Genomic DNA, 23,531 nt, shown 5'->3' on the forward strand with positions numbered 1-23,531 from the left:
AGGAGAGGAGACCTCATCCAGTCTACTGCACTACAGAGGAGAGGAGACCTCATCCAGTCTACTGCACTACAGAGGAGAGGAGACCTCATCCAGTCTACTGCACTACAGAGGAGAGGAGACCTCATCCAGTCTACTGCACTACAGAGGAGAGGAGACCTCATCCAGTCTACTGCACTACAGAGGAGAGGAGACCTCATCCAGTGTAATTCAAATTGTTGCCAGCAGCACAGTTGCAGTCACCAACCCTCCGGATAATGTAAAAACAGTTAACAAGCTTTGCTTGGGCAAGTAAAATGGTCAGATTGAGCTGTTCCCTCATTTGTCTGGAAGTAGCTAGCAAACGTTAACCAGTTAGCTTGGGGGTGCAGTCAGGTCAGAACGCTCGGATCAACCCTACTCCTCGGCCAGAGCGTCCAGTGTGCCCTCAGACTTTACAAACACCCAGAGCGCACTCTGAGCACACACTGGCACTCCAGAATGAACACACCCATAATATAAACCAGCCTTTAGTCTTGAAATCTTTGGTCGTTTAGCCTCACATGTGAATCCTTAAAGAGATGGGTGGGGCTAAAGCTGAAGAGGGTGTGAACGATGCTGAATGGGTGGAGACAAAGAAGAGCTCTCCAGTAGGTGTACCAAAACATTCCAGGGCCATTTTTCTCAAAAGTGAGGTAACAAGTTCATCAACTATCAAGGCAGAATGACTTTCCCCATTGTTTCCTCAACTGCAGCGTACGATACCATTTTCTAGCTCTGAGTCTCTACTTTTATCCAATGTAAAAAGCACCACTTCAAATTTTACTACATAATCGAGCCAGTCATCACAATTGGCAATTAAAAAAAAAATTGTTTTTATATATACATGTAATCCAGTTTGTGTCATGTTAATTTAGATGTTTCTCCATGTAATCCAGTTTGTGTCATGTTAATTTAGATGTTTCTCCATGTAATCCAGTTTGTGTCATGTTAATTTAGAAGGTTTTTCCCCCCCATTTAATTCTGCAGGGTACATTTTTTATTTTATTTAATCTGTTTTGTTCCGTGTGAATTCGGTTCATGTTCATTTGGCTTTTTGAGAAACAAAGAGAGATCTCAGCATGTGGTCTGTCAGAGATATCAGATGTATTAGGGTTACGAAATATAAAATATGACTTTCTGGATATAAATGTTAATTACATGTTAGAGAAAGACCCCCATTGAATTATTCAGTTGATGGAGAATCATATTTGACGGTGTAAAATGTATTTTACACCTGGGCAGACACCGGGAATTATACAGTCAGTTTTCCTAGTTGTTTGCCTGACTAGTATTACTAAAGTACTTACTCTGATCGTCGTCGTGCCTCCGAGCCGTCCGGCAGAAACAGCTTGATTGTAGACACTATGCAGCCATGGGTGACTGCAACACAGCCACAGAACACGCTTCATTATACACCCTCATGTCACGACCCATTCCTACAGCGCATTCGGAAAGTATTCAGACCCCTTGACTTTTTCCACATTTTGTTACCTTATTCTAAAATGGATAGTTATTTTCTCATCAATCTACACAATACTCCATAATAACAAAGTAAAAACAGGTTATTAGAAACGTTTGCAGATGTACAAAGAAAATGTAAAACATTTTTTTTTATGTAACTGTAAACACATTTTTTTTAAAACAGGGCAAAACAATGTCACAGTCTCTGACAAGGCAAGATGAACAAGGCATCCGCAAGTCACATTCAATAAGAAACAATAGTCATTAACCTTAATGCCCCCCCCCCCCCCCAAAGAACACAAAGAAATGCTCATCCAGCCCTTAAGTCACCGGGGGGGGGGGTCAAATACAAACCGATTTTGGTTTTAATATGAATTCCATCAGAGGATGGACTGTTTAAAGTGAGACCCGGAACGGAGCCCAAGCCTCATAAAACAGTTTGGGGTTCCCACAAGTCTAATTTCAGAGAGCACAAAACTCCCACCGAATATTTACAAGATGGAGGAACTGCCATCTTCCAGTTCTGGAGTATTAGCCGTGTAGCTAAAAGAGTTGCGTTCTTGACAGGGGGGTACCTACGGGCAGTACTACAAAAAGGGCTGCAAGAGGAGGCGGATCTATTAGTGTCATATACAGTTGAAGTCAGAAGTTTACATACAGTTAGGTCGGAGTCATTAAAACTCGTTTTTCAACCAGTCCACAATTCTCTTGTTAACAAACTATAGTTTTGTCAAGTCGGTTAGGACGTCTACTTTGTGCATGACAAGTAATTTTTACAACAATTGTTTACAGACAGATTATTTCACTTATAATTCACTGTATCACAATTCCAGTGGGTCAGAAGTTTACATACACTAAGTTGACTGTGCCTTTAAACAGCATGGAAAATTCCAGAAAATGATTTCATGGCTTTAGAAGCTTCTGATAGGCTAATTGGCATCATTTGAGTCAATTGGAGGTGTACCTGTGGATGTATTTCAAGGCCTGAAGGTACCATGTTCATCTGTACAAACAATAGTACACAAGTATAAACACCATGGGACCACACAGCCGTCATACCGCTCAGGAAGGAGACACGTTCTGTCTCCTAGAGATGAACGTACTTTGGTGCGAAAAGTGCAAATCAATCCCAGAACAGCACAAAGGACCTTGTAAATATGCTGGAGGAAACAGGTACAAACGTATCTATATCCACAGTAAAACGAGTCCTATATTGACATAACCTGAAAGGCCGCTCAGCAAGGAAGAAGCCACTGCTCCAAAACCACCATAAAAAAGCCAGACTACGGTTTTCAACTGCACATGGGGACAAAGATTGTACTTTTTGGAGAAATGTCCTCTGGTCTGATGAAACAAAAATAGAACTGTTTGGCCATAATGACCATCGTTATGTTTGGAGGAAAAAGGGGGAGGCTTGCAAGCCGAAGAACACCATCCCAACCGTGAAGCACGGGGGTGGCAGCATCATGTTGTGGGGGTGCTTTGCTGCAGGAGGGACTGGTGCACTTCACAAAATAGATGGCATCATGAGGGAGGAAAATTATGTGGATATATTGACAGAGTACGGAGAAAAAAAATGTATGAAACGTATGAAATGTATGCATTCACTACTGTAAGTCGCTCTGGATAAGAGCGTCTGCTAAATGACTAAAATGTAAATGTAAAATCTCAAGACATCAGTCAGGAAGTTAAAGCTTGGTCGCAAATGGGTCTTCCAAATGGACAATGACCCCAAGCATACTTCCAAAGTTGTGGCAAAACGGCGTCAGGACAACAAAGTCAAGGTATTGGAGTGGCCATCACAAAGCCCTGACCTCAATCCCATAGAAGATATGTGGGCAGAACTGAAAGCGAGTGTGCGAGCAAGGAGGCCTACAAACCTGACTCAGTTACACCAGCTCTGTCAGGAGGAATGGGCCAAAATTCACCCAACTTATTGTGGGAAGCTTGTGGAAGGCTACCCAAAACGTTTGACCCAAGTTAAACAATTTAAAGGCAATGCTACCAAATACTAATTGACTGTATGTAAACTTCTGACCCACTGGGAATGTGATGAAATAAAATAAAAGCTGAAATAAATCATTCTCTCTACTATTATTCTGACATTTAACATTCTTAAAATAAAGTGGTGATCCTAACTGACCTAAAACAGGGAATTTTTACTAGGATTAAATGTCAGGAATTGTTAAAAACGGAGTTTAAATGTATTTGGCTAAAGTGTATGTAAACTTCCAACTAATTTATTCATAGTGGAGAAACAACCACACTGATGCAGATCACCCGTCAGTTACCAAGACCCTGTGATGAAATGGTGTAGGCTTGGGCAATATACTGGTTAAACCATACACCAGAGTATTTCAAAATGGACAATACCGTTTAAAATCATAAATACATTTGAGGCAGTGTGCATGATACAGAACTGCTTATAACTATGATGTGTAAGTATAAGAAATCTAAGAAGTGTCCAATTATATCCAACTCAGAGCTCCAGCTGTGCATTTGGTTTGCTAACTTGCTAGCTAAATGGCTAAATATTAAATGTCAAGCTTCTTGGATAAAACATTCCTCCTGGATCAGGATCCCTGTTGCCAAAATAGCATCCCTTGTGTGCACGTTCGGTAATATCGTATACCCCGGAATAGTCCAGAAACGGTATGGAAATCTGGGTCGCACCAAAACCTAATATAGTGTATTTGAGTTACTAAGAAGCTATTTTTGCATTATGAAGCAAGCAGCCATTTCATGTGTTCTGGTTTCAACACTTCTAGAGGTGCAATCAAACACTACTGCCGTCTGTCAACTCTCCAAAACACTTCTCTCCTCAGAGAGCACGCGTGTACACACACACACACCCTGGACTCCCTGCCAAGATCCTTACATCATGGCCTAACTATGCATTTTAAAATGGCCAGCAGCATAACACACACCAAAAAAAAAGTGTTAAACAAATCAAAATATATTTGAGATTCTTCAAAGTAGCCATCCTTTGCCTTGATGACAGCTTTGCACACTCTTGGCATTCTCTCAACCAGCTTCACCTGGAATGCTTTTCCAGCAGTCTTGAAGGAGTTCTCACTTATGCTGAGTACTTGTTGGCTGCTTCTCCTTCACTCTGCGGTCCAACTCATCCAAAACCATCTCAATTGGGTTGAGGTCGGGTGATTGTGGAGGCCAGGTCATCTGATGCAGCACTACATCACTCTCCTTCTGAGTCAAATATCCCTTACACAGCCTGGAGGTGTGTTTGGGTCATTGTCCAGTTGAAAAACGAAATGATATTCCCACTAAGCCCAAACCAGATGGGATGGCGTATCACTGCAGAATGCTGTGGTAGCCTTGCTGGTTAAGTGTGCCTTGAATTCTAAATAAATCACAGTGTCACCAGCAAAGCACCCCCACACCATCACACCTCCTCCTCCATGCTTCACGGTGGGAACCACACATGTGGAGATCATCCGTTCACCTACTCTCACAAAGACACGGTGGTTGGAACCAAAAATCTCAAATGTGGACTCCAGACCAAAGGACAGATTTCCACCGGTCTAATGTCCATCGCTCGTATTTCTTGGCCTAACCGAGTCTCTTCTTCTTATTGGTGTCCTTTAGTAGTGGTTTCTTTGCAGCAATTTGACCATGAAGGCCTGATTCACACAGTCTCCCCTGAACAGTTGATGTTGAGATGTCTGTTACTTGAACTCTGAAGCATTTATTTGGGCTGCAATTTCTGAGGCTGGTAACTAATCAACTCATCCTCTGCAGCAGAGGTAACTCTGGGTCTTCCTTTCCTGTGGAGGTCCTCATGAGAGCCAGTTTCATCATAGCGCTTGATGGTTTTTGTGAAATGTTCACTATGATCATTACTATAAAGACATGAAGGTCAGTCAATCTGAAAAATGTAAAGAACTGGACGTTTCTTTAAGTGCAGCTGCAAAAACCAAGCACTATGATGAAACTTGCTCTCATTTCTCTTTGCTTATTTGAGCTGTTCTTGCCATAATATGGACTTGGTGTTAGGGCCATCTTCTGTATACCACCCCTAACAACATTGTCACAACACAACTGACCGGCTCAAACGCATTGAGGAAAGAAATTCCACAAATGAATTTTAACAAGGCACAGCTGCTAATTGAAATGCATTCCAGGTGACTACCTCTTGAAGCTGGTTGAGAGAATCCCAAGAGTGTGCAAACCTGTCATCAAGGCAAATGGTGGCTACATAGAAGAATCTCAAATATAACACTTTTGTTTGTAACTGCACGATTCCATGTGTTATTTCATAGTTGTGATGTCTTCACTGTTATTCTACAAAGTAGAAAATAGTAAAAAATAAATAAAAAAATAAAGACAAACCATGGAATAAGGTGTCCAAACTTTTGACTGGTACTGTATATGTACAGTAGTGGCCAAAAGTTAAGAATGACACAAATATTAATTTTCCAAGTCTGCTGCCTCAGTTTGTATGCTGGCAATTTGCATATACTCCAGAATGTTATGAAGAGTGATCAGATGAATTGCAATTAATTGCAAAGTCCCTCTTTGCCATGCAAATGAACTGAATCCCCAAAAATATTTCCACTGCATTTCAGCCCTGCCACAAAAGGACCAGCTGACATCATGTCAGTGATTCTCTCGTTAATACAGGTGAGAGTGTTGACGAGGACAAGTCTGGACATCACTCGTCATGCTGATTGTGTTCAAATAACAGACTGGAAGCTTCAAAAGGAGTGTGGTGCTTGGAATCATTGTTCTTCCTCTGTCAATTATGGTTACCTGCAAAGAAACACGTACCGTCATCATTGCTTTGCACAAAAAGGGCTTCACAGGCAAGGATATTGCTGCCAGTAAGATTGCACTTAAATCAACCATTTATCGGATCATCAAGAACTTCAAGGAGAGCAGTTCAATTGTTGTGAAGAAGGCTTCAGGGCGCCCAAGAAAGTCCAGCAAGCACCAGGACCGTCTCCTAAAGTTGATTCAGCTGTGGGTTCGGGGCACCACCAGTACAGCGCTTGCTCAGGAATGGCAGCAGGCAGGTGTGAGTGCATCTGCACGCACAGTGAGGCGAAGACTTTTGGAGGATGGCCTGGTGTCAAGAAGGGCAGCAAAGAAGCCACTTCTCTCCAGGAAAAACATCAGGGACAGACTGATATTCTGCAAAAGGTACAGGGATTGGACTGCTGAGGACTGGGGTAGTCATTTTCTCTGATGAATCCCCTTTCCGATTGTTTGGGGCATCCGGAAAAAAGCTTGTCCGGAGAAGACAAGGTGAGCGCTACCATCAGTCCTGTGTCATGCCAACAGTAAAGCATCCTGAGACCATTCATGTGTGGGGTTGCTTCTCAGCCAAGGGAGTGGGCTCACTCACAATTTTGCCTAAGAACACAGCCATGAATAAAGAATGGTACCAATACATCCTCCGAGAGCAACTTCTCCCAACCATCCAGGAACAGTTTGGTGACGAGCAATGCCTTTTCCAGCATGATGGAGCACCTTGTCATGAGGCAAAAGTGATAAGTGGCTCGGGGAACAAAACATCGATATTTTGGGTCCATGGCCAGGAAACTCCCCAGACCTTAATCCCATTGAGAACTTGTGGTCAATCCTCAAGAGGAGGGTGGACAAACAAAAACCCACAAACTCTGACAAACTCCAAGCATTGATTATGCAAGAATGGGCTGCCAGTCAGTCAGTATGTGGCCCAGAAGTTAATTGACAGCATGCTAGGGTGGATTGCAGAGGTCTTGAAAAAGAAGGGTCAACACTGAAAATACTGACTCTTTGCATCAACTTCATATAATTGTCAATAAAAGCCTTTGACACTTATGAAATGCTTGTAATTATACTTCAGTATCCATAGTAACATCTGACAAAAATATCTAAAGACACTGAAGCAGCAAACTTTGTGGAAATTAATATGTGTGTCATTCTCAACTATTGGCCATGACTGTACAGTATGTTTTCAAAATGCATTCTGCCTCCAACTCACATTGCAAAGTGGTGGGTAAATCACTGATAGCCTGCCTACTGTTGCCCATGCACTTGAACGGCAAATGGGAGGAGCGCTCCCGGTCCAGACATCTATACATTCCAGCGGGCTCCCGGTCCAGACATCTATACATTCCAGCGGGCTCCCGGTCCAGACATCTATACATTCCAGCGGGCTCCCATTCCAGACATCTATACATTCCAGTGGGCTCCCGGTCCAGACATCTATACATTCCAGTGGGCTCCCGGTCCAGACATCTATACATTCCAGTGGGCTCCCGGTCCAGACATCTATACATTCCAGTGGGCTCCCGGTCCAGACATCTAAACATTCCAGTGGGCTCCCGGTCCAGACATCTATACATTCCAGTGGGCTCCCGGTCCAGACATCTATACATTCCAGTGGGCTCCCGGTCCAGACATCTATACATTCCAGTGGGCTCCCGGTCCAGACATCTATACATTCCAGCGGGCTCCCGGTCCAGACATCTATACATTCCAGCGGGCTCCCGGTCCAGACATCTATACATTCTAGTGGGCTTCCCGTCCAGACATCTAAACATTCTAGTGGGCTTCCCGTCCAGACATCTAAACATTGTAGTGGGCTCACCTCCAGACATTTCGGTTTAATGTGCAGAGCCTGGAAGCATCACGTTCCCCAGAATCAGATGGACAGTTGATACCACTTGTATGTCTCCGTGTTCAGTGTGAAGGAAGTTAGAGGTAGTTTCAAGAGCCGATGCTAACTAGCGTCAACGCAATGACGGGAAGTCTACGGTTATCTGCTAGCATGCTAAACCTGAAGTACCCCTTTAAACAGTAAAAACGCCTCATAGCTCAATTGGAAATTACCTTTAAAAACAACCCAAAGCCAACAAAGAGCAAACGGATTGAATCCTGTGTGGGACAAAAAAAAAGCTGATAGCAAGTTCTACTACATCTCTGTTGGCATTCTTCTGCAGTGCAAACTAACCTCAAAACCCACCCAATAATGGCTCCTTTCTCTTGAATTGAACACTCCACTCGTTCACTACTTCCCATAAATCTAAAAGAATTGGATTGGTGGAGGAATAGACTGGAGAGTTTTCACCTTTTCTTATACCAGTCATTTCCTTTCGAATCAGTGAATGGAAGTGAACGAGTGCACACTTTGGGAGGGAGAACAGATCATTGGGATGCAGGCCTTGTTTTGTAGGCACCCTATGTGAACCATCGAGATGGACGTACTTTCACTGTTGAAGGCTTTTAGACTACACACAAACTCCAGCACAGTAGGTGGCAGTATGCACCTTTTCAGTTTGGTTAGGAATAAGGCCCTGCCCATGCTGTCACAAGAGAAGCCATAATTAGGGGGCTCTATCCAACTCTGATGAGTACCCACATACTACACACATACAGTGGGGGGGGGGGGGGGGGAAATCATTTGATCCCCTGCTGATTTTGTACGTTTGCCCACTGACAAAGGATCAGTCTATAATTTTAATGGTAGGTTTATTTGAACAGTGAGAGGCAGAATAACAACAAAAATCTCCAGAGAAACACATGTCAAAATTGTTATAAATTGATTTGCATTTTAAATGAGGGAAATAAGTATTTGACCCCCTCTCAATCAGAAAGATTTCTGGCTCCGAGGTGTCTTTTATACAGGTAACGAGCTGAGATTAGGAGCACACTCTTAAAGGGAGTGCTCCTAACCACAGCTTGTTACCTGTAAAAAAAGACACCTGTCCATAGAAGCAATCAATCAATCAGATTCCAAACTCTCCACCATGGCCAAGACCAAAGAGCTCTCCAAGGATGTCAGGGACAAGATTGTAGACCTACACAAGGCTGGAATGGGCTACAAGACCATCACCAAGCAGCTTGGTGAGAAGGTGACAACATTTGGTGCGATTATTCGCAAATGGAAGAAACACAAAAGAACTGTCAATATCCCTTGGCCTTGGGCTCCATGCAAGATCTCACCTCGTTGAGTTGCAATGATCATGAGAACGGTGAGGAATCAGCCCAGAACTACACGGGAGGATCTTGTCAATGATCTCAAGGCAGCTGGGACCATTGTCACCAAGAAAACAATTGGTAACACACTACGCCGTGAAGGACTGAAATCCTGCAGCGCCCCAAGGTCCCCCTGCTCAAGAAAGCACATATACATGCCCGTCTGAAGTTTGCCAATGAACATCTGAATGATTCAGAGGACAACTGGTGAAAGTGTTGTGGTCAGATGAGACCAAAATGGAGCTCTTTTGCACCAACTCAACTCGCCGTGTTTGGAGGAGGAGGAATGCTGCCTATGACCCCAAGAACACCATCTCCACCGTCAAACATGGAGGTGGAAACATTATGCTTTGGGGGTGTTTTTCTGCTTAGGGGACAGGACAACTTCACCGCATCAAAGGGACGATGGACGGGGCCATGTACCGTCAAATCTTGGGTGAGAACCTCCTTCCCTCAGCCAGGGCATTGAAAATGGGTCGTGGATGGGTATTCCAGCATGACAATGACCCAAAACACACGGCCAAGGCAACAAAGGAGTGGCTCAAGAAGAAGCACATTAAGGTCTGGAGTGGCCTAGCCAGTCTCTAGACCTTAATCCCATAGAAAATCTGTGGAGGGAGCTGAAAGTTTGAGTTGCCAAACGTCAGCCTCGAAACCTTAATGACTTGGAGAAGATCTGCAAAGAGCAGTGGGACAAAATCCCTCCTGAGATGTGTGCAAACCTGGTGGCCAACTACAAGAAACATCTGACCTCTGTGATTGCCAAAAAGGGTTTTGCCACCAAGTAATAAGTCATGTTTTGCAGAGGGGTCAAATACTTATTTCCCTCATTAAAATGCAAATCATTTTATAACATTTTTGACATGCGTTTCTCTGGATTTTTTGTTGTTATTCTGTCTCTCACTGTTCAAATAAACCTACTATTAAAATTATAGACTGATCATTTCTTTCTAAGTGGGCAAACGTACAAAATCAGCAGGGGATCAAATACTTTTGTCCCCACTGTACAAGTCGGAAGTTTACATACACCTTAGCCAAATACATTTAAACTCAGTTTTTCACAATTCCTGACATTTAATCCTAGTAAAAATTCCCTGTCAGTTAGGATCACCACTTTATTTTAAGAATGTGAAATGTCAGAATAATAGTAGAGAGAATGATTTATTTCAGCTTTTATTTCTTTCATCACATTCCCAGTGGGTCAGAAGTTTACATACACTCAATTAGTATTTAGTAGCATTGCCTTTAAAAGGTTTAACTTGGGTCAAATGTTTTGGGTAGCCTTCCACAAGCTTCCCACAATAAGTTGGGTGAATTTTGGCCCATTCCTCCTGACAGAGCTGGTGTAACTGAGTCAGCTTTGTAGGCCTCCTTTCTCACACACGCTTTTTCAGTTCTGCCCAGAAATGTTCTATAGGATTGAGGTCAGGGCTTTGTGATGGCCACTCCAATACCTTGACTTTGTTGTCCTGATGCCATTTTGCCACAACTTTGGAAGTATTTATTTAACTAGGCAAGTCAGTTAAGAACAAATTCTTATTTTCAATGACGGCCTAGGAACAGTGGGTTAACTGCCTTGTTCAGGGGCAGAACGACAGATTTGTACCTTGTCAGCTCGGGGATTAGATCTTGCAACCTTTCGGTTACTAGTCCAACGCTCTAACCACAAGGCTACCTGCCGCCCCCAAATATGCTTGGGGTCATCGTCCATTCGGAAGACCCATTTGTGACCAAGCTTCAACTTCCACATAATTGTCCATCCTCATGATGCAATCTATTTTGTGAAGTGCACCAGTCCCTCCTGCAGCAAAGCACCCCCACAACATGATGCTGCCACCCCCATGCTTCACGGTTGGGATGGTGTTCTTCAGCTTGCAAGCCTCCCCCTTTTTACTCCAAACATAACAATTACCATTATGGCCAAACAGCTCTATTTTTGTTTCATCAGACCAGAGGACATTTCTCCAAAAAGTACCAACTTTGGCCCCATGTGCAGTTGCAAACCGTAGTCTGGCTTTTTTATGGCGGTTTTGGAGCAGTGGCTTCTTCCTGGCTGAGCGGCCTTTCAGGTTATGTCGATATAGGACTTGTTTTACTGTGGATATAGATACTTTTGTACCTGTTTCCTCCAGCATCTTCACAAGGTCCTTTGCTGTTGTTCTGGGATTGATTTGCACTTTTCGCACCAAAGTACGTTAATCTCTAGGAGACAGAATGCCTCTCCTTCCTGAGCGGTATGACGGCTGCGTGGTCCCATGGTGTTTATACTTGCGTACTATTGTTTGTACAGATGAACGTGGTACCTTCAGGCGTTTGGAAATTGCTCCCAAGGATGAACCAGACTTGTGGAAGTCTACAATTTTCTTTCTTGAGGTCATGGCTGATTTCTTTCGATTTTCCCATGATGTCAAGTAAATGTCCTAACCGACTTGCCAAAACTATAGTTTGTTAAAAAGAAATTTGTGGAGAGTTGAAAAACGAGTTTTAATGACTCCAACCTAAGTGCATGTTAACTTCCAACTTCGACTGTACACCAGACATCATCGTTGTGTGTGTGTGTGTGTGTACCTTTACGGGTGTTCTCTGTGACGTCCACACCGAACTGGATGAAGTCACCAGAGAGGACCTCACAGGGAGGACTCTCCTCGGACCCCCGGCTCAGACGCTGGCTGTTGATGAACGTCCCGTTACTACTCTTAGTGTCCTGCAGGTAGAACTGAAATACAGAGAAGAGGAATACACAGTTACAATACTATAGAACAAGTTACAATACTATAGTTTAGGGCTGGGAATTGCCAGGGACCTTATGATACGATATTATCACGATACTTTGGTGCCGATAGAATATGCATTGCAATTTTCACAATTCTATGTGCATTGCGATGTTCCAAACACATTGCTCACCATAGGTCTGCTGCAGAGGGACAAGAGAGCCATGAGAACACACATTTGGAAATATACTGAACCAAAATATAAAACGCAACATGCAAAAACTTCAAAGAATTTACTGAGATACAGTTCATATGAAGAAATAAATTCATTAGGCCTTAATCTATAGATTTCACATGACGGGGCAGGGGCACATTCCCACCCACAGGGGAGCCAGGACCAGCCAATCAGAATTAGTTTATCCCAACAAAGGGGATTTATTACAGACAGAAATACTCCTCAGCACCCACCCCCCTCAGACTTTAATTTTTTATTTAATCAGGTAGGCCAGTTGAGAACAAGTTCTCATTTACAACTGCGACCTGGCCAAGATAAAGCAAAGCAGTGCAACAAAAACAGAGTTACACATGGAACAAACAAACGTACAGTCAATAACACAATAGTAAATCTGTATACAGTGTGTGTGGAAATTAAGTAAGGAGGTAAGGCAATAAATAGGCCATAGTGGCGAAGTAATTACAATTTAGCAATTGACACTGGAGTGATAGATGTGCAGATGAGGATGTGCAAGTAGAAATACTGGTGTGCAAAAAAGCAGAAAGAAAAAATCAAATATGGGGATGAGGTAGGTAGTTGGTTGGATGGGCTATTTACAGATGGGCTGTGTACAGCTGCAGCGATTGGTAAGCGGCTCTGACAGCTGGTGTTTAAAGCTATTGAGGGAGATATGAGTCTCCAGCTTCAGTGATGTTTGCAGTTCGTTCCAGTCATTGGCAGCAGAGAACTGGAAGGAAAGGCGGCCAAACGAGGTGTTGGCTTTGGCGTTGACCAGTGAGATATACCTGCTGGAGCGCATGCGATCCCGCAGGTGAAGAAGCCGGATGTAGAGGTCCTGGGATGGCGTGGTTACACGTGGTTTGCGGTTGTGAGGCCGGTTGGACGTACTGCCAAATTCTCTAAAACGACGTTGGAGGCGGCTTGTGGTAGAGAAATTTAAATGCAATTCTCCGGCAACAGCTCTGGTGGATATTCCTGCAGTCAGCAAGCCAATCGCATTGTGTTGACAAAACTACACATTTTAGAGTGGCCTTTTTTTCCCCGCAGCACAAGGTGCACATGTGTAATGACCATGCTGACAGGTGTGGCATATCTTGGCAAAGGAGAAATGCTTTGGGATGTAAACGAATGTGCACAAAATGAGAAAAGCTTTTTGTGCGTATGGAACATTTCAGAGAGAACTTTTATCTTTGCTCATGAAACATGGGACCAACACTTTACATGTTGTGTTTATATTTTTGTTCAGTATAGAGTTACGGCTGATGTTCTGCGGTCGGGGAAGACAGGAGGTTACGGCTGATGTTCTGCGGTCGGGGAAGACAGGACGCTACGGCTGATGTTCTGTGGTCGGGGAAGACAGGACGCTACGGCTGATGTTCTGTGGTCGGGGAAGACAGGACGCTACGGCTGATGTTACGGCTGATGTTCTGTGGTCAGAGAAGACGGGAGGTTACGGCTGATGTTCTGTGGTCAGAGAAGACGGGAGGTTACGGCTGATGTTCTGCGGTCGGGGAAGACAGGAGGTTACGGCTGATGTTCTGCGGTCAGGGAAGACAGGACCTTACGGCTGATGTTCTGCGGTCGGGGAAGACAGGACCTTACGGCTGATGTTCTGCGGTCGGGGAAGACAGGACACCCGCTGCTTTATCAGCACGATCTGGTTTGTCCTTCAAGCAGCAAGGGGGATGTAGTGTATTAGTAGGAAGAGCAAGACTTGCATTTCAAGTAAGGGGTGTGTAATCTGTCTATATTCAACTCCAGACGCTGTCTGCTGCACCTATAACGCTGTTCAAACTAAGATGTTCAGAGAGGCCTGGTTAATAGCAACAGGAAGCACATGGCACATCGACACCTAGCTTATAAAACAGCCATTTAGTCCTCCAGGGATTTGAGGGAGAGGACCGGTTACAGCAGCACTGAAATCAGTTAGGCAAACTTACTAGTTCATGATGAACTGTAGGCCTACTGATATGGAGTGGGTGGAGGACAGTAACTGGTTTGGTAAACATCCAGAGAAAAAGCACACATTATCTGTCTGTCAAAGTTTGAATCACATTGAACTCCTCACACATGACCTAGTGCAACTGAAGCCCAGGGCTTCTCAGGTAGGCTGGTCTGTGCCAACTGTGCTATACTGTACCCAGTCCAGGACTCACTGATCTGAAGGGTTTCTCAGCCCTGTGAAAGTAACCTACTAGCATTACTGCCAGACAAAAACGACGACCTTTTCATCAAGGAAACGTGCCGATTCTACTACAGAACTGGATTGATGTGCATGTGGGTACATGAGAAAGGCCTTGGGGGAGGTATGTAATGCATGTTGGGTGGGGTGTCGCCTTGAGGCAGCTGGGGGGAGGGGGGGCGTTTGTTTTGTGTCTTCCATTAACAGTCTTTTTATCCAGGCTCATTAACTTCCTGAGATGTCCTTGCAACTGTGGCAATTTGCAGTTGTATTCAAAAGACGGATTCACCAAAATATGTGACAATTTTGAGTAAATGTATTTATTGGTTCCTTTTCATTTTGATAGTTGATTTAAATGCTATTAATTGAAGGTCAATGGTTGATGACAAAAAAAACTACATTTACAGTTAAGGTCATCTCATTAGATTTGGGGTGTGGTCACAAGAAATGCACTACTTTTGATCAGAGCCCTATGGAACCCTACTCCCTATATAGTGCACTACTTTTGATCAGAGCCCTATGGCATCCTATTCCCTACATAGTGCACTACTTTTGACCAGAGCCCTATGGGGAATAGAGTGCCATTTGGGAAGCACACTAAAACCTCCCCTGGACGCCCAACATTATTTATTATTTAGGAGGGCAGAGTTTGGCAAACAGGAAGCTGGTGTCTGATGATGTGGTAAACTCCTCAACGCCATCGGATGAATCCCGGAACATATTCCAGTCTACACAAGCAAAACAGTCCTGTACAGTGGCTTGCAAAAGTATTCACCCCCCCCCCCCTTCACATTTTTACTATTTTGCTGCATTACAACCTGGAATTAAAAAGGATTTTTTTGGGGGGGTTTTGTATCATTTGATTTACACAACATGCCTACCACTTTGAAGATGGAAAATATATTTTATTGTGAAACAGGAAATAAGACAAAAAAACGGAAAACTTGAGTGTGCTTAACTATTCACCCCCCAAAGTCAATACTTTGTAGAGCCACCTTTTGCAGCAATTACAGCTGCAAGTCTCTTGGGGTATGTCTCTATAAGCTTGGCACATCTAGCCACTGTGCGAGCAAGGAGGCCTACAAACCTGACTCAGTTACACCAGCTCTGTCAGGAGGAATGGGCCAAAATTCACCCAACTTATTGTGGGAAGCTTGTGGAAGGCTACCTGAAACGTTTGACCCAAGTTAAACAATTTAAAGACAATGCTACCAAATACTAATTGAGTGTATGTAAACTTCTGACCCACTGGGAATGTGATGAAAGAAATAAAAGCTGAAATAAATCATTCTCTCTACTATTATTCTGACATTTCACATTCTTAAAATAAAGTGGTGATCCTAACTGACCTAAGACAGGGAATTTTTACTAGGATTAAATGTCAGCAATTGTGAAAAACTGAGTTTAAATGTATTTGGCTAAGGTGTATGTAAACCTCCCACTTCAATTGTACATACAGCATCTACCTCATACCCCTACACACACACTCAGTACTGTTACCCTGTGTATATAGCCATGTTATTACTTCATACCCCTACACACACTCAGTACTGGTACCCTGTGTATATAACCATGTTATTACCTCATACCCCTACACACACTCAGTACTGGTACCCTGTATATAGCGATGTTATTACCTCATACCCCTGCACATTGACTCAGTACTGGTCCCCTGTATATAGCCATGTTATTACCTCATACCACTGCACATTGACTCAGTACTGACTCAGTACTGGTACCCTGTATATAGCCATGTTATTACGTCGTACCCCTGCACATTGACTCAGTACTGACTCAGTACTGGTCCCCTGTATATAGCCATGTTATTACCTCATACCACTGCACATTGACTCAGTACTGACTCAGTACTGGTCCCCTGTATATAGCCATGTTATTACCTCATACCCCTGCACATTGACTCAGTACTGGTCCCCTGTATATAGCCATGTTATTACCTCATACCCCTGCACATTGACTCAGTACTGGTCCCCTGTATATAGCCATGTTATTACCTCATACCCCTGCACATTGACTCAGTACTGGTCCCCTGTATATAGCCATGTTATTACCTCATACCCCTGCACATTGAATCAGTACTGGTCCCCTGTATATAGCCATGTTATTACCTCATACCACTGCACATTGACTCAGTACTGACTCAGTACTGGTCCCCTGTATATAGCCATGTTATTACCTCATACCACTGCACATTGACTCAGTACTGACTCAGTACTGGTCCCCTGTATATAGCCATGTTATTACCTCATACCCCTGCACATTGACTCAGTACTGACTCAGTACTGGTACCCTGTATATAGCCATGTTATTACGTCGTACCCCTGCACATTGACTCAGTACTGACTCAGTACTGGTACCCTGTATATAGCCATGTTATTACCTCATACCACTGCACATTGACTCAGTACTGACTCAGTACTGGTACCCTGTATATAGCCATGTTATTACCTCGTACCCCTGCACATTGACTCAGTACTGACTCAGCACTGGTCCCCTGTATATAGCCATGTTATTACGTCGTACCCCTGCACATCGACTCAGTACTGACTCAGTACTGGTACCCTGTATATAGCCATGTTATTACGTCGTACCCCTGCACATTGACTCAGTACTGACTCAGTACTGGTCCCCTGTATATAGCCATGTTATTACCTCATACCACTGCACATTGACTCAGTACTGACTCAGTACTGGTACCCTGTATATAGCCATGTTATTACCTCATACCACTGCACATTGACTCAGTACTGACTCAGTACTGGTCCCCTGTATATAGCCATGTTATTACCTCATACCCCTGCACATTGACTCAGTACTGGTCCCCTGTATATAGCCATGTTATTACGTCGTACCCCTGCACATTGACTCAGTACTGACTCAGTACTGGTCCCCTGTATATAGCCATGTTATTACGTCGTACCCCTGCACATTGACTCAGTACTGACTCAGTACTGGTACCCTGTATATAGCCATGTTATTACCTCATACCCCTGCACATTGACTCAGTACTGACTCAGTACTGGTACCCTGTATATAGCCATGTTATTACCTCATACCCCTGCACATTGACTCAGTACTGACTCAGTACTGGTACCCTGTATATAGCCATGTTATTACGTCGTACCCCTGCACATTGACTCAGTACTGGTCCCCTGTATATAGCCATGTTATTACGTCGTACCCCTGCACATTGACTCAGTACTGACTCAGTACTGGTCCCCTGTATATAGCCATGTTATTACCTCATACCACTGCACATTGACTCAGTACTGACTCAGTACTGGTCCCCTGTATATAGCCATGTTATTACCTCATACCACTGCACATTGACTCAGTACTGGTCCCCTGTATATAGCCATGTTATTAGTGTGTATTTTTTATCATGTTAACTTTCTATTATTTTTCTCTGCATTATTGGGACCTGTCAGTAAGGATTTCACTGTTAGTCAGACTATTGTTTACAAAGCATATGACAAATAAAAATTTGATTTGAGACAGACAAGTAGACACAAAAAGCACTGTCCCTATAACCCTATACAAAACAGAACTTCTCAGTACAGTTGCCATAGCTGGCTGTCATTGTGTGTCAACAGCTATGATCCATTATTTCTCGTAAGGTGGCAGACTGACCGATTCCATGGAGTTATCTGCGGCTGATTACAAGCCTGTTCAACATGCCTGTCTGGCAGTGACTGTTCAGGCAGGAGAGAGAGAAGAGAGAGAGAGAGAGAGAGAGAGAGAGAGCAGTCTGCAGCACCCAGCCTCACCCTACTAGAATCTGAAGTAAAATGTTTGTTTGCTGATGATCTGGTGCTTCTGTCCCCAACCAAGGAGGGCCTACAGCAGCACCTAGATCTTCTGCACAGATTCTGTCAGACCTGGTCCCCTGACAGTAAATCTCAGTATGACAAAAATAATGGTGTTCCAAAAAAGGTCCAGTTGTCAGGACCACAAATACAAATTCCATCTAGACACCGTTGCCCTAGAGCACACAGAAAACACGATACATACCTTGGCCTAAACATCAGCGCTACAGGTAACTTCCACAAAGCTGTGAACCAACTGAGAAACAAGGCAAGAAGGGCCTTCTACCTCCATCAAAAGGAACATAACATTTCAAATACATATTAGGATCTGGCTAAAAATACTTGAATCAGTTACAGAAGCCATTGCCCTTTATGGTTGAGGCCTGGGGTCACCAACCAAGAATTCACAAAATGGAACAAACAGCAAGTTGAGAATTCTGCAAAAATATCCTGTGTACAACATAAAACACTAAATAATGCATGCTGAGCAGAACTAGACTGATAACCGCTAATTATCAACATCCAGAAAAGAGCCGTTAAATTCTACAACCACCTAAAAGGAAGTGATTCCCAAACCTTCCATAACAAAGCCATCACCTACAGAGAGATGAACCTGGAGAAGAGTCCCCTCAGCAAGCTGGTCCTGGGGCTCTGTTCACAAACACAAACAGACCCCACAGAGCCCCAGGACAGCAACACAATTAGACCCAACCAAATCATGAGAAAACAAAAAGATAATTACTTCCAATGTGTCAAGTAATTAACAACAACAAAAAAAACAGAGCGAACTAGAATGTTATTTGGCCCTAAACAGAGAGACAGAGTGGCAGAATACCTGACCACCGTGACTGACCCAAACTTAAGGAAATCTTTGACTATGTATAGACTCAGTGACCGCAGCCTTGCTATTGAGAAAGACTGTCACAGGCAGACCTGACGGGAAGGAAGGGGTGAGGAGGAAGAGTAAAGGGTGAAATTGAGGGAGACCACCATTTATTTAACCTTTATTTAACTAGGCAAGTCAGTTAATTAGCATCGAATAGCCCCCGCGATATGCAACTTTTCAGGGAAGTCAGGAACCAAAATACACAGTCAGTTAGGAAAGCAAAGGCTAGATTTTTCAAACAGAAATATGCATCCTGCAGCACAAAAGCCAAAAAGTTCTGGGACACTAAAGTCCATGGAGAATAAGAGCACCTCCTCCCAGCTGCCCACTGCACTGAGGCTAGGAAACACTGTCACCACCGATAAATCCACAATAATTGAGAATTTCAATAAGCATTTTTCTAAGTCTGGCCATGCCTTCCACCTGGCTACCCCTACCCCGGTCAACAGCCCTGCACCCCCCCACATCAACTTACCCAAACCTCCCCCATTTCTCCTTCACCCAAATCCAGATAGCTGATGTTCTGAAAGAGTTGCTAAATCTGGACCCCTACAAATCAGCAGGGCTAGACAATCTATGCTATTCAATCGATCGCTGCCCGCACCTGCCCGCCCGTCCAGCATCACTACTCTGGACGGTTCTGACTTAGAATATGTGGACAACTACAAATACCTAGGTGTCTGTTTAGACTGTAAACTCTCCTTCCAGACTCACATTAAGCATCTCTAATCCAAAATTAAATCTAGAATCAGCTTCCTATTTCGCAACAAAGCATCCTTCACTCATGCTGCCAAACATACCCTCGTAAAACTGACCATCCTACCGATCCTCGACTTCGGCGATGTCATTTACAAAATAGCCTCCAACACTCTACTCAGAAAACTGGATGCAGTCTATCACAGTGCCATCCGTTTTGTCACCAAAGCCCCATATACTACCCACCATTGCGACCTGTACGCTCTCGTTGGCTGGCCCTCACTTCATATTCGGCTCCAAACCCACTGGCTCCAGGTCATCTAGAAGTCTCTGCTAGGTAATGCCCCGCCTTATCTCAGCTCACTGGTCACCATAGCAGCCACACGCCTCCAGCAGGTATATCTCACTGGTCATCCCCAAAGCCTATTCCTCATTTGGCCGCCTTTCCTTCCAGTTCTCTGCTGCCAATGACTGGAACGAACTGCAAACATCACTGAAGCTGGAGACTCACATCTCCCTCACTAGCTTTAAACACCAGCTGTCAGAGCAGCTCACAGATCACTGCACCTGTATATAGTCCATCTGTAAACAGCCCATCCAACTACCTCATCCCCATACTGTTTTTATTTATTTATCTTGCTCCTTTGCACCCCAGTATCTCTACTTGCACATTTATATCACTCCAGTGTTTAATAGCTAAATTGTAATTACTTCGCCACTACGGCCTATTTATTGCCTTACCTCCCTAATCTTACCTCATTTGCACACACTGTGTATAGACTTTTTCTATTGTATTATTGACTGTATGTTTGTTTTATTCCATGTGTAACTCTGTGTTGTTCTTTGTGTCGCACTGCTTTGCTTTATCTTGGCCAGGTCTCAGTTGTAAATGAGAACTTGTTCTCAACTGGCCTACCTGGTTAAATAAAGGGTTATATATATATAATATATAAATACCTGGTTAAATAAAGGTGAAATTTAAAAAAAAAAGTACAATGACCATGCAAGGTAAAAGCTGTACCATGCTAGGTAAAAGCTGTACCATGCAAGGTAAAAGCTGTACCATGCTAGGTAAAAGCTGTACCATGCTAGGTAAAAGCTGTACCATGCTAGGTAAAAGCTGTACCATGCAAGGTAAAAGCTGTACCATGCAAGGTAAAAGCTGTACCATGCAAGGTAAAAGCTGTACCATGCAAGGTAAAAGCTGTACCATGCAAGGTAAAAGCTGTACCATGCTAGGTAAAAGCTGTACCATGCAAGGTAAAAGCTGTACCATGCTAGGTAAAAGCTGTACCATGCAAGGTAAAAGCTGTACCATGCTAGGTAAAAGCTGTACCATGCTAGGTAAAAGCTGTACCATGCAAGGTAAAAGCTGTACCATGCTAGGTAAAAGCTGTACCATGCAAGGTAAAAGCTGTACCATGCAAGGTAAAAGCCAGTAGTTAGCCGACTGGTTGAGAGACAGACTCACCTTGCCAGTCTTGTGATCAAACCAGACCAGGGCATGGTTCCGTGACAGAACCTTGCAGTCGAACGTCGCGTTGTTCTGAGCGGGTCGGCATCGTGCCACAGAGCGCCCGATCTTGACCGGCTCGTCCAGGTAGACATGACGTTCCTGAAAAGGGTGTGAATTCGGACGGCAGGAGAAGATGGCCAGCGCTGAAGGCATTGATGATGGCTTGGGAGTGTTACTCCAATCAGCGACGAAAGACAAGATTTCTTGATCCAGATTGACTAACTTCAGTCTTCAAACCTCGGCTGTTGTGTTAAAAACCATGTAACCTGGCTATTCGCTGTCTGGCTCTTCTTTGTTTAAGTTAGGTACTGCTAGCTAGCCATTTATTTGGACGTTTTTTCTTCTTTTGATTCAAAGAGACACGTAAAACCTCCTGTATTAATGTAAAAATTACTAAATAAACATATATGTATGGTCTCTTTCTACAGAGCTACATTACGTCCAGTGAATGACTCAATACGACTACGTACAGGCCACAATACAGTACAGCCAAAACCATTTGACGATAGGAACAGTAGTAATCTAGAAAATATTTTCCCACGTCCATCAACATGTATAGCGAGAGAAGCTATATTATGCCGCGCAAGTTAGCGGCAGGCAGCTAATCTTTAGCCCATCGGATAAATCCAGATAGCTATATTACACAATCTGACCATTGCGCGGTTTCCTATCACTGTGCCTGCTGATGATACCGCTAGCCATTGAAACACACCCGCTGACAATTTGACCGTGGTTTAATATGTCATCAATAAGTGTTTTTTCCCCCATAGAGGCTGAGTTAACATTAAGTTGTTTATCATACTCACTATGGACGGGTGCTAAAGAGAGTGTGTATCTGAGGTTGTTTGCTAGCTAAATGTCTAACTAGCTAATGCAACCTCTAGCCACTCCCAACTTAGGAAGGCTAACAGGCTAATATTTACTTTCAGGGCCCCAAACAGCAACAAATCCTTCTAATCGTGAAGCATAATGTTCCAAACAGGTTCAAAGACACGCCTTAAAACGACTATTGTAGAGGTAAGTAGAGCTGGACAGGCCTTGTGCAATAACACTGTTATAAAAACTAGCTAGCTATATGGCTAGTTATGCTAACGCGCTAAGAACTTGTCATTTAGCTGGAATAGTAGTCGGGCCTCTTCGGGTGAAAAGTCGTGATCAACTAGCTCTGGAACGGTTCTATGGTGTTACTTCAGGTAAACTTGTGTTATTTTTTGACAAGCAACTCAAAACAAGTAGATAATAAACTGTCCTCATTGTAAAAAGTTCACGTTAGCCGAGTCGGAAAGACTTTACATAGGAAGACTAGGTAGTTAGCTGACTGACAGCAGACTTCGGAAAAACGGAGACAAGTTTAGCTACACTCTCTCATCACCTGTCCAGTAATCTTCTGAAGTCCAACAAACGTGTCGCGTCGAAACGCTATCGATTACAAAAAAAGTTTGAATTAAAGCTTTCTTCAGTTGAACTGAACATTTCTAACAAGTTGACGTCCTCCGTAAGTATCCGCCGCCATACTCATAACAATATACACAAAAACCGAACCGGACAGCGCAACCGCCATTAGCGCACGCGACATGCCCATAACGTAATTGGAGGCGGGAACTTGACAAACAGATTGACAGACTGGGATCCAATCAAAATAGACGTTAATGACGCGCTGCAGTGCATACATCCGGTTTTCCGTTGTCACTAGTTACCACAAGCACAAAGTCAGACTTGGCTAAATTAAAAAAAAACAAAAAAATGTATGAGATTAAAAATGTGGTTTTTGGTCTTAATTTAAGGTTAGGGTTAGATTTTCAGAAGATGAAGTGAGCACGGAATGTTGAGCCCCCGTTTAAATTAGAATTTACAAGAATAATCTAATCTTTCATTATCTGAAAGTAGGTAACATTAATTAACGAGTTGATGTGGTGATGTCACCGCGTTAACGCGACAAAACAGAAGAAAGAACAAAGATGAGCGAGAAAACGGAGAAACTGCACTGTCGATGTAATGGGGTGCACCGAATCGGGTTTA

At 43.5% G+C, this 23,531-nt stretch overlaps 1 protein-coding gene across 1 annotated transcript in view; it reads right to left on the bottom strand.

Annotated features, from left to right (window-relative positions):
• Positions 1-23,104, bottom strand: part of LOC106566258 (sarcolemmal membrane-associated protein) — a 122,290-nt gene extending 99,186 nt beyond the window's left edge. The window contains exons 1-3 of the mRNA XM_082959531.1: positions 21,468-23,104; positions 12,031-12,178; positions 1,326-1,398 (exon numbers count right to left, since the gene is read on the bottom strand). Coding sequence (XP_082815657.1) covers positions 1,326-1,398; positions 12,031-12,178; positions 21,468-21,665 — 419 coding nt within the window. The 5' untranslated portion in view covers positions 21,666-23,104. The remainder of the gene's footprint in view (positions 1-1,325; positions 1,399-12,030; positions 12,179-21,467) is intronic.
• Positions 23,105-23,531: the final 427 nt, after the last annotated feature.

The sequence above is a fragment of the Salmo salar genome, chromosome 12 (genome assembly GCF_965601325.2).
Source record: "Salmo salar chromosome 12, fSalSal1, whole genome shotgun sequence".
Taxonomy (NCBI): Eukaryota; Metazoa; Chordata; class Actinopteri; order Salmoniformes; family Salmonidae; genus Salmo; species Salmo salar.